The sequence below is a fragment of the Ursus arctos genome, unplaced genomic scaffold (assembly GCF_023065955.2).
Source record: "Ursus arctos isolate Adak ecotype North America unplaced genomic scaffold, UrsArc2.0 scaffold_32, whole genome shotgun sequence".
NCBI lineage: Eukaryota > Metazoa > Chordata > Mammalia > Carnivora > Ursidae > Ursus > Ursus arctos.
The window spans coordinates 1044743-1057304 of record NW_026623008.1 but is presented as its reverse complement, the minus strand read 5'-3'; the positions used below and the strand labels follow the sequence as shown (position 1 = coordinate 1057304).

General features: G+C 58.2%; 1 protein-coding gene across 2 annotated transcripts in view; it reads right to left on the bottom strand.

Moving 5' to 3' along the window:
- PRKCZ (protein kinase C zeta) overlaps positions 1-12562 on the bottom strand; it is a 101222-nt gene that overhangs the window by 5825 nt on the left and 82835 nt on the right. For both annotated transcript variants that reach the window (XM_057305266.1, XM_057305267.1), the window contains 3 exons: positions 11188-11285; positions 2851-2937; positions 1036-1433 (listed from right to left, as the gene is read on the bottom strand). In XM_057305266.1, coding sequence (XP_057161249.1) covers positions 1036-1433; positions 2851-2937; positions 11188-11285 — 583 coding nt within the window. The remainder of the gene's footprint in view (positions 1-1035; positions 1434-2850; positions 2938-11187; positions 11286-12562) is intronic.

Sequence of the window (12562 nt, the reverse complement as noted above, 5' to 3'; positions counted from 1 at the left end):
GTATTTTATTGCACCGGGGAACGGGACCGGGAGAGCCTGGCGTCAGTGTCCCCGCAGCCCCTTAGACCCTCTGGAGCAGTGCCCCCATCCCCTACGGGACCCCCTGTCCCAGGCCGGCTTCTGGGCGCTCAATTCTGGTCTTTCCACCTGCCGTCTGTCCTTCCCTGTCTGGCTCCTCAGCAACTCCAGGGATGGCAGCCTCGCGGGTGCCTCTGACCCGAGACGGCAGGAGACCTGCCCACCTAGCCAGCCCCCATGCCCCCATCCTAATGGCAAAGAAAATGTTTAAAAATATTTGATGGCGTATTTGTGATATGCTTCACTGAAAACACTAGGACACAAGAGTGTGTGGGGTGCGCACATACGCACAGGCCTGCACCACACACGCACATCACACGTGAACACACACCACACACGTGCACACATCACACAAACATGCATCACACACGTACGAACATGCATGCACACGCGCACACACAGAGTAATCTCGTTTTGGTTTCAAACCCAGAGAAGGCAGAGGGGCAGAAACGCTGTCCACAGGGGCCGCAGGTGTTACCCTGTCCCACCCGGTTACTCTCCCACTGACGGGGGCAGCACATCCGCTGGGGGCATTTGTGGACATGTGTGTGGCTTTTCCTCCTTCCCCACCCCTTAGGGCTCCTTGATAAAAGGAACCCTATCCAGTGTCCTCCACCAGGGGACACCCGAGTAGACACCCAGGACAGATGGGGGCCACACAGGTTCAAATAAGGGCTGAGGCCAGGGGGCGACAGGGCCCGGGCACAAAGTGAGGGGTGTGTGTTTCAGTTGTAACCGGTCAATAAAACCGCTCTCCCTGGCTACTGGGCTAGAGCCCCAGAGTCCAGGTTAGGACCCCTGGCAGCGTCAGCCCCGGGCAGGTCCACCTGGCCCCCTCTGCTCTGGGACCGTATCCCCGAGAAGAGGATGCCCCCGGGGGCCAGGGCCTGTCCTCATCCGCACCTGCCTGCCGTGTGCGAGCGAGCAGCCCCCCACCCGCCCGGCAGCCCCGCTCACCGTACTCCTCCCCCCGCAGGATTTCTGGGGCGATGTAATTCGGGGTTCCGCAGAAAGTGCTGGTCGTGTCACCAGGGCCCAGGCCTTCCTGTGGGGACAAGTCAGTTACCAGGAGGGCAGAACAGCTCCCACTACGCACCCACTGGTGGGATGACGTGCAGCAGAGAAAGCCAGCTGAGGACAGTGAAGGCAGAGGTGCCTGGCCCCGGAGCCCCGGCACCTCTGAGCGCGTGGAGGCATCACCCGGGGACCGCGCACTCGCCTTGCACATGCCGTAGTCCGTTAACTTGATGTGGCCTTCGGCGTCAAGGAGCACGTTGTCCAGCTTCAGGTCCCGGTAGATAATCCCTCGCTCGTGTAGGAAGTTGAGAGCGATACAGATCTCAGCAGCATAGAATCTGGGGGCAGCAGAGGGAACCCAACACGGAGCTTGGGTGGGAGCCCCGTGCAGGCCGAGCAGGAACGGCGGGGCTGCCACCGGCCCCACGGCTCGCCCAGCAGACGCCCTGGCGTCCTCCTCTTGCCGAGGAACACACGGGGCCAACACGACCACAAGACATGCTCAACGTCCTCGTCGTCAGGGAAACGCAGATCAAGACTGCCTCCCACCTCCTAGCATGGCCACTCCCACAGACAGACAGACAACAGGACGTGTTGGCGAGGATGCGAGGAAACCGGCACTCATGTGCCCAGCCGCTGTGGGAACAGCGCGGAGGTGCCCCAGTTAAACCCAGAAATGGCACATGAGCTAGGGTCTTGAAGAGATGTGTGCGCGGCCCCATCCACAACTGCACTATTCCCTGTGGCCAAGGGTGGAGACCACCACCCAGGTGCCCATCGTCGGATGGACGGACAAGCAAAGCGCGGTCCCTCCACACAACAGGGTGCTACTGAGCCCTGCTGCGACACGGACGGACCTCGCAGGCACTCTGCTCAGTGACGTGAACCAGTCCCAGAAGGCCAGACGCTGTCGGATTCCCCTCAGAAGGTCCCCAGGGGGGACTGGGGAGGCCGGGGGGGCAGCATCAGTCGGGGAAGATGGAATGTTCCAGAGACGGATGGTGGGGACGGCTGCACTACGATGCGAATGTGCTTCATGCCGCTGAGCCCCTGCAAATGGCTATAGCACGGAGAATTTTATGCTCTGTCCACAATTAAAAAAGAAAATGCTAGTGTGTGGGGAGTGGGCGATGCCTGACTTACTGCCTGCATTTCCCCAGAAACGATCTAAGGTGACTCAAAACCCGCACGGAGTTGTTTCAAAGGTGAGGAAGTAAGGAGCGGGGGGACCCACGGGAACAGGAAGGAGGCGGACGGGGCGCAGACACGAGGGTTCCCGAGGCGGCCGGAGGGCGGGCGGCCCTTAGCGTCACTGTCACTTGAACAGAAACGGGTTACTCTTCTCCAAGAGCCGCTGCCCTGCTTTGTAACCGTGTAATGAGAACCACAAGCGGCACGATGCCACTCGGGGGAGCCTGCAGCTGGGACGCGTGGCAACCCCACCCCGGTTCTGGAAGCAGGGAAAGGCAGAACCGCCCGCAGCACCGTCGTGCACACACTCTCCCAGGAAGCACCCACTTCTCCGGGAGATGCACCACCCTGCTCTGGGGGCCGAGACCCGACGGGCCGTTTCTGAGGCTCTGTAACTCAGGGGACCCACAAATCGTAGGACCCCTGAGCCGCACTGCAGGGGACAGCGGCGCCCTCTTTGCCACGTCCCCCCAGACTCCACCTCCCTTCCAGCTCACCCCGGGGCCTCCGAGGAGGGCCCCGCTGCCCGGCCCGCGCCTGCCCGCCCACCAGCACGGCACCCACCTGGCGTGCTCCTCTGGAAGCTTCCTCTGTCTCTGCATGTGGAACATGAGGTCCCCGCCATTGACATACTCTATGACCAGGAACAGCCTGAGGGAGAGAGAGGGCGGTGGGGGCTGAGACCCCATGCGGCCCATGCCAGACCTCCTCGGGGGCAGGTTCAACGTGGGGAGGCCCCATGACCAGGAACAACCGAGCTGGGCTGCTGGCAGGTCAGCTCTCCTGTGAGGCCGAGGAAGGGAGGTGCCCGGGGTTGCCTGACCCTGCCCAGGCTGGTGAGGAAAGCAGCCCAGACTGAAAAGACGGGCTCTGTACCCAGGTCCCTGGGGCATCTCTTGGGAGATGTCAAGAGACCCTGCCCATGGGGTTTCTTGTTCTGATCCATTCTGATCCCGACGTAGGGAAACTGACTGAAAACACACATGACAATTCCCATTCAGCTGCTCGTGTCGCCCAGCACAGGGGCACATGCTCTCCCCACGGGGCTGGCAGAGGCAGGGGCCGGACACAGAGCTGCGGGACCACCCTGGAGGCCGAGGGGCCGGAAGAGCAGGTGCACAGGTGCACGGGCCAGGTGAGGGGGTGGCCGCGTCTGGTGAGTGACTGCTCTGGCCGCCAAATCTGGTTGGAGGCCGGGGAGGCATAAGGAGGTGTGTTGTCCCCGGGCAGGAGCCCCAGTGGCGCGGGTGGGGGGCGGCGCGGTAAGGAGGCACTAAGGACAGCCAACGAACGTGCAGAGGTCCGGACACCAGGGCAGAAAGAAGGGGGTGGGGCTGCAGGCTGGCACCTGGCCACTGGACGGACTGTCCCAGCGCAGGGGTGACTTGGAGGCAGGGGGAAGGCCTGGGGGTGGCTGGGGCCAGGGCGGGCCAACATGACCCTGTGTGACTCTGCGTGACCCTGTGACTAAGGAACCGGGACCGCACGCCATCCCGGTCTCCAAACCCTCTACCATGTGGATCCTTCCGCACAACATTTTTCTCACGCTCAATAAGATGTCATTTTCAAAATTAAATTCACGCACCATCTTCCAGAAATACCCTGTTGAGGGCAGCTCACGGTTCCTCTGGGTGGGGAGTGGGAGTGAGCGCAGACAGCTTGCGGGGTCGGCTTGTGGGTCACAGGTGCCCCACCCTCACGGCCGGGAAGAGGGAGGTCACTCGAGTGCACACGCTGAGGCCCCCCACGGAGGTTCTAACACGCGCTTACACGAGCAACAACCCGAAATCCGTCAATACGCAGATGGAGAAGGGCCTGGACCGCGAGCGAGCGCCGCGACCCTCTCGGCCAGCGAGGAGCGATTCCTTCAGCCCTCGTTCTGCTCCCGCCTCCAAAGGGTGTGTCTGGAAGGCCGAAGAAGGCTTGGCCGCCCCAGGATTCACCTGCATCCCTAAAGCTTCGCCGGCGCAGAGCTACGCCCGCTCACATGCGTGTTGTGCGTGGTGGCATTCGTGTGACAGCACACGTGCGACACGGAACGTCTCTACCATCTACCCTCGCGGCGTCTGCACGTGCACATCCATGCTGCCAGCCACCGTGAGGGACGTGCGGTGCTCATCCCACCCCTGGGAAGAGACCTCGGACCTAACAGCCAGTGTTAAAAAAAATTTTTAAAAAAGCATTTGTTCAAAACCCGTAGGGTGACTTCCAAGCACAGGACAGAGATTTTCCACAACGACCAGGAGTCCCGTCCCCAGTGGGCGTGGCTCCCTTGAGCACCTGCACCCCCGGAGGATAGGCGCGCACCCCGATGTGTGCTCCCCAGGAAGCGTCTCCGGGGCCGCTGGCCCACCTGAGCTGACAGCAGGTGACGGACGGTGCCTTTCCAGAACAGGGACAAACCCGACGCCACTTCCAGACAAAACAGCAAAACACATGAATTCTGGGGAAAATTCGAGAGCCTTGGGAGCTCAGCAATGAAGGGGGCATTTAAAAACCTAGAGAGTGGAAGCAAAGGTAGTTTCCTTTCCGACCCGGAGAAAAGCCCACCATGGGCATTTGAGGGGAGGCGTAGCCAGACTGGTCGTCCGTCCCGGAAAGTCACTGAGCCAGGGATTCTGCAAAGTTGATCAAGCCCCAGTCACAGCAGAGGAGCTCGGTTTTCTTTCCATGGCAGCCACAGACATAAGGCTTTTGGTTTGCTTCTTTTCTTTTTTAGGTCTACAGATAAGCCTTAAGAGTACTTTTGACATTTCTTCAGAGCAAAGCTGTACCAGGGCCACGTGACGCTGATTCTCCAACGATGGTGCTCCGTGTGCCTCAGAGCTGCTGCCGTGGCCACGGCCGAGCCCCACGGGGCTCACCTCCCACTTGGGGTGCCTGGCACGTGCAGCGGTTCAACGTGTGGCCAGGGAGCGGCACATGTCCTTGCACCCACAGCCCCGGGTCACAAGGCCACACCCAACCCAGAGGGAGGAAGGTGATGGGTCCAGAGGCCTGGGGCTGCCCCCCAAGCTCAGATGGCCAGACTCGGCCAAACTCTCCCACAATCTGCTTGGACACCACACCAGGAAGGGAAAGAAGCAGGGCTGCAGGGCCGGGTCAGTTCCTGACCCCCTGACCCTGGCCACCCAGACGGGAACCCAGGGGCTGCGGCCCCTGCTGGCTGGTGTGAACCTGGACACGGGAGGACACTCACAGAACCCCCGGGTGAGAGCCGGGCACAGACTTGCTCCTCAGTGCCAAGGACCTACAACACCCTCTCCCACATCTCCCCCACCCCTGCCCCCATGGAATAAAGTACCCAGCCCCCACACCTCGGCTCAGACGGAAAGACCGATGCCATAGGTTAAGAGAATGCTCAACTCAAGAGGTGACGCTATAAACTAGGAGCTGGCCATGTTCAGCCCACCACCTGTGTTTGTTAATAAAGTTTTACTGGAACACTGCATGTGTCTATCTTCACGTACTGTGTCCGGCTGTCCTTGCACCACTGTGAATACTTCCATACAAACCGCGTGGTCCTCAAAGCTGAAAACACTATGTGGCCCTTTGAGGAAAAGTGCCAGATAAGAGCGAGTACACCAGATAAGACCAGCGTTTACAGCGTCCGCTGACCCTCCCGCACGGACTCCACAGTCTGCGCATTAATGTTTAACCAGTGACCACGAGCCAGAGGGAGAGGCAGAGGCACAGGAGGGATAAAAGACTTTCTCAGAATCTGATGGAAGGAGGCCAGGCCCGGGCTCCGTCACTGCGCAGGGCTTGGGATGGTTCAGTGATGGCCACCCCCAGCGTTTCTACAAGCAGTGCGTTCTACGCGTACTTGCCGAAGCTGAGCGAACCCCCCAGAACCTCCTTAACTGTTGTAGTGAGTCACAGGCCGCTTGGGACGGAAGAATCCTTCCTCCCCACGACGCCCCCCGGCTGTCCGCGGCCCAAGCCGTCCTGCCCCGGGAGCCCGGGGGGAGGGGACCGGATCTTAGCCGATCCAGGTGAACCGTGAGCAAACTCAGAGCTCTGGTGCCACCACCGCCCGTCGGAACAAAGGCTGCAGCCAAGACCCGCACCGCGCTCTGCTGCCTGTCACTCAACGTCTGCTCCTTCTATTCTGGGCTTCAATTGAATTATGACTCCAACAAATTGATTGTGTTTTGAAAGTGCAGTGACTCATGTGCTCAAAGAGGAAGACGCCCGAACTCCCAAGGTCTCGGATGATCCCTGCTGTGCTCACGGCCTCCCTCCACAAGCAGAGGCCCCGAGAAAAGTCGGTTTTCCTCTGAGCCCCCCAGGAGGCTTGACCCAGCGTGGCTCTGCTCACCTGCCTGCCCGCACGTCAAGCATCACCCCCGCTTGAGGCCTGACCTCCTCCCGCAGCCACCGTACCCACAACTACCCGAAGGACAGGAGCTCACCGCCGACCCCAGTGTCCCCCAGAGTCCCCCAGTATGCCCTTGCTGACCTCACTTCTGCCCCCAGAATCTCCACCCACTCCCTGGCATCAGGCAACACATACGGTCCTCAGCTCCGTTCTGACGCCTCCTTCCAGGCCTCGATGTGCCCAGTGGGTCCGTGCCCATGTCCAGACCCTATGCCACCAGCCCTCCTAGGAACTGGGTGTTGCGCTTCCCCCGCAGAATACCACCGGGGCCTCAGTTTCCCTGGAGCCTAAGTGGCTGCGGATCGCTCCAGGATGACCCCCCACACCTCCGAGGCCCTTTCTCCTCCTCCCAGATACACACCACCTCCTCTGGGAGGCATCCCGGCGCCTGTCCCCTCCCCACACGCCGCTCCGTCAGCGCCTCCACACGCCAGTGCTGGAGCACCGCGGTCCCACCCCGGCCGGGCCGTGACTGAGCCCCGGGAGAAGTCTGCAGGGCGGCAGGCGAGTCCTCCGGGGCACTTCACACGGAAGCACACACGCCAGCCCCGGCTCAGCAGCATTTAATCTCCAGACGCCACTGTGAACCAAGAACCATCGAGTCAAGCGTCGAAGTCAGACCACAGCGCAGGGAGCTCTTCCGTACACGAGTGAGTGCACGTCCACGCGAGAGGAGGGCAGTATGGTAAGTCGAGGCACACGGTTAAAAGGCTGTATTTCAGAGCCGCAAGCTAACCATAAATATTTTAATGGCAGCTTGCTCATCTGTGATCTGAGATCATGCTACGTGCGACAAATGTCCCCAAACTGCAACTTTATGGGGGGGAGCGTGCTAAAAATAGTCACCTCAGCTACAATCTTCAGCCCATTTTTCCTGGAATAGCTCAAACAGAAGCAATTTTGTGGTTAATTTTCATTTTGGCCATTGTCTGAGAAGGATGGGGCCGTCTGGCTACGAAGCACGCCTCTCCCAAAGCGCAGATGTTTCTGTGCTGGAAACACCACTGCCCTTGTGTTGTGCTGTGTGTGATGACATAAGTGCCTTAAAACCCGGGGAGCCCATGGAGCCATGAGCACAGGACGCGGCTGACCAGAGTGGGCACCGGACTTGAAGGGGGGAGAGAAGAAACCCTTCTTTCTCCCCGTCCCGAGGCCCCGCCGACAACTGTGCTCACCATGAGCTGCTGGGTCATTCGGCAGACATCTACCGCGGCCGCCCCGGGCACCAGGCACGGCTCGGAGCATGGTCAGCAGCTGGCCGTCCTGTCTATTCGCAGGCGTGGCAGGTCGGGCTCCCAGGCCCCTGCAGACAGGCCCGTGGCAAGCCCTCGGGACGACGTGCTCCGGGCAGAGCCTGCAGCGCCTCCCGCGGCCCAGGAGCCGAGGCGGCGGCCACCCGTACCCCCGGCAGGCGGGGCTCCCCAAGTGTCCTGTCCCCGCAGCTGCCCACACCTCTGCTTGCTGGGGCCTCGTCACATTTCACGACTTCAGTCCCTGTGGGTGTCCTGCTGGCCGTGAGGGTTTGTCGGCGCAGTGCTAATCGCCACCCGACCGCAATGGGGGATGCTGCTGGTCTCCCGGGGCCCAGACACAGCGTCAGCGGTGCCTCTGTTCAAAGGCCCAGCGCCAACACGGAGAGAGGCCCTCACAGAGGCTCACTCTATCAACGGTTCACCACAAGCCGGGCCTTGCTATCAACATTTTAATGTCTTACTAATCCCCACAGCGACCCTAAGAGGCAGCGTCCCTGCTGCTCCCTGTTCCCAGAGGAGACTGGGGTGTAGACAGGTTACCCCGAGGTCACACAGCTGACAAGAGGAGGGCCGGGCCCACACCCCAGCTGTGACTCCAGACCTCAGCAGAAACTGGGTGCTGTGTGTACGAGCCCCTCCCAGGCTCTCTGTTCCTGTGGGCTTCTCAGAGCCTTCCAGACCCTGGAAGGGTCGTCCATGCACAGCCATGCAGCGGAGACCGTCGGCAGGAAGGTAGGTCATCCGGGCTCCAGACCCGCCCCCCCCCCCCCAGAACCCCAACTCCCGGCTCCAGCCCCCTGGGCACCCCAGCTCCAGGCCCCCGGATACCCCAGCTCCCGGCTCCAGCCCCTCAGACGCCCAGCTCCCTGCTCCAGCCCCCCAGATGCCCCGGCTCCTGGCTCCAGCCCCCCAGATGCCCCGGCTCCCAGCCCCCGGACACTCTGGCTCCAGCCCCCCGGACGCCCCCACTCCCGGCTCCAGCCCCGCAGCCGGTGCGAACGCGTCTCCGTGCTGCTGACTGCTCGGGCCTGTTCAGGACTTTGAGCTCCCCTCTGAACTGGTTGTAACATCTGCAACCCTCACTAATTCATGAGTCACAAAGAATGTGACACGTGTTCACTTTATACTTGTACCAACAACATGATTGTACCTTAAAAAAATATTCTTTAAGCAGCGTGACTGCCCACAGGGTGTTGGGTACCAAGCACCCCCTGCTCTCTCCAGGAGTGTGCCGCGGGCCACAGGCATAGACACACAGCTGGGGCAAAGCCCAGGAGAGACACCCTATCCCGACTAACCAGGTGTTTGGAGCTTCCAGACAGACTGACAGATCCTGTAAAAATAAGAGATGAATGTGATGTCCTGGGAGGCGGCCCCCCCTCCGGTGAACGCTGTAAACGAATCTCCCACACGTCCGTTTGGAAGAGCAGAGTGGCTGTGTCACAGGATCACACACAAACACTGAATGGATGAACTTGTTTTCGGTTCTCCTTAGCGCACCTGGGAACGTGACACGCAGACCATCTCCGGAGGCAGAAAGCACTGTGCTCCAGTGACAAAGACGGGAGTGAGGTTCAAAGTCTGACCCTTTTACACCACACCCCCACGAGTTCATACAGTAAAATCAACCGTAAAACAAGTCTTTTGGAATCTCACCATTCAGGAAGTGTGGGGTTGCGATGGGTCGTCTGCCCTTGGGCATAGTCCGTGACTCCCAGAGACCACGGTCAGTGCTACACAGAGGCATGGGGAGAACGCACAGACACAACGAGGGAAACTTTCCTCAAGTGCGGAGGCAGGAGGAGTGGGGGGACAGGGGGAGGGCGGGGCCCACCTGGCGGCATGACCAAGATGGACAGAGCAGAGAAGCCCAGGGTGGAGCTGGGTCACAGCAACTCCAGCCACATGCCTGGGGGCCTGGATCACATCCCAGAAGCAACTGGGAAAGTAATCAGAGGAGCTTCGAAGCAGGAGAAAGACACTTTAGATCTGTGTTTTCAAAATATGGCTTAACTCCAACATGAGGGAACTGACAGCCAGGGGAGGACCAGGGACCAGACGCCCCAAAGAGGCTGTGGTCAGGGCTCAGGAGAGAAGGGAGGAACCTGAGACACACTTAGGAGTCCGGATCAGTGAGATCCGGGGAGGGGACGACGACAGATGTAGGGGAAAGGCCATTTACCCCAGGTGCTTTGGACGCACAGGTGGCAGCCAGTTCAGGTGGGTCAAGGGACTGAAGGTCAGGAGGGAGGTGAGGGTGGACGTGGGGAAGTACGAGTCACTAGTCTGATTTACAGCTGAGCTGAGTTACCATAAGCCAGACAGAGACTTGTCGTCCTCAGAAAGGCCTGCTTGCGAGGCTGGCCCTTGGCTGGAGTCTGGGCACTTGACTAGTAGACAGCTCCCTCCACCGATATGAAACCTCCCCTGGATCGTAAGAGTGGTCTGCTGTGCATACACAATATGGTGAATGCTGAACACCTGCTTTCCTTCTGGAATATTCTGGCACGTGCTAGACCCCAGGAAAGTCCTCAGTTGTCACAATTCCTTGCTGGCCGATGGTGACTTGTGTGACTACCCTCTTCACCCCACGTGCCTCTTCCCTTTGCCAGTTGTGCTTTATATCCTTTCATGGCAAGAAATCTTAGCCTTGAGTCCTACTATGTGCTGGTCCTATGAGTTCTCCTGCTAAATCGCTGAACCTGGGGGTGGTCTTGAAGACCCCGACACAGAATACAGTCGATATTTCTTCAAATAAACACACTGGGTGAGTTTAAGTCAACTGGCTGAAAAGAATTCTGAACAGTATACATTGACTATCCCAGACCAGTGGTCTTCAAGCCTTTTAAAACAGTAGGATTCCACTATAAAATTTTATTAAGTGACATTGTTGGTATTTTTTAATTTATTCCGCTTATTTGTAATATCCATGAGCATAGAAACCCACCCCCTGCCCACTATGGCGTCCCAACACCTAACCCAATGCCTCTACTCCTGTACTCAGTAGGATGTTTTCAATAGATATTTTATAAATGCAATTAAAAATTTAGGTGCAAATCCATGAAATTTACTTGATACAAGACACCAGCTGATAAGAACAACAAACTTAGTTTGATGAGCGAAAAAAAAAAAACTCAAAAAACAAAACAAACCCATACGTGCAATTGAGAGAGCCCAATACAATGGCAGAAACCTCATGCCTACTCAGCTGCCGTGCAGCTCAATGCGGAAATTAGCAGAATCTTAGAAACACGCTCTTTTTCTTACCGACTTGTTGTCTGGAAGCAGGAGTGTAAGCCGACCAGGAAAGGGTTGCTGGATGCCTGCTCAAACACATGCTTCTCTGTCTGTACCCAGTCAATATCCTGAAATAGAAACCAGGGCGTGTTAATGAGGCTCCCGAATACTCTTCATCCTCGAGCAGGGGAGGCAAGAGAGGAATGTCTCTCATCTCTGCTTGTAAGAAGACAGTGTAGATAGGAAAGGAAAATGCCCACCAAGAAATACATCACCACCACTATCCCCATCTTCACCACCAACCTCACCATCATGTTCATCGCCACCATCACCATCATCATCACCACCATCACCATCACCACCATCACCACCACTACCATTGCCACCATCACCATCATTACTACCATCATCATCAACATCATCACCACCATGATATCACCACCATCACCATCATCACCACCATCACCATCATCACCATCATCACCACCATCATCACCATCATCACCATCGCCACCATCGCCACCATCACCACCACTACCATTGCCACCATCACCATCATCATTACTACCATCATCATCATCACCACCACCATGATATCACCATCATCACCATCATCACCATCATCAGCATCATCACCTCCATTGCCTCCATCACCACCATCACCACCATCACCACCACCATCATCACCATCACCACCATCGCCACCATCACCATCATCATTACTACCGCCATCATCACCATCATCACCACCATCATCATCACCACCATCATATCACCATCATCACCACCATCACCACCATCACCATCATCACCACCATCACCACCATCACAATCACCACCGCCACCATCACCATCATCACTACCATCATCACCACCATCATCACCACCATCACCATCACCACCATCATCATCATCACCATCACCATCGCCACCATCGCCACCACCATCATCACCACCACCATCATCATCATCACCATCACCAGCTGTGTGTCAGCATCTGAGCTACGGGCTCTCCATGCACTGCCTCATGTGCCTCATGTGCTCCCCGTGGCAGCCCTGGGAGGCTGGTATCATCTCCACTTAAGACACGAGGAAACAGGATGGATGCTTAAGCAGACTCCCCAGTGTCCCATGCCCATCTCTGGAGCACCAGCTCCTGCCACTGTCTCCCTCCCAATCCATGCTGGAATTTGGGGAAAGTTGCAAAGTCAAGTCACTTGTGATTCCGTTCCAACCCAGAAAGCAGAGCTGGATGAGGTTAAACCTTACCTCCTAGGGGCTGAGAAAGCAGGAGGGAAAGGGGTGTGTCCGGAGTCATGCTATCTGCCCCTGAAGGTGTTTGGAAACAAATGAGCAAACTCTCATGGGGTTTGTCCTCCTTGGGCTCAGTCCGGAGCCCCCTCTG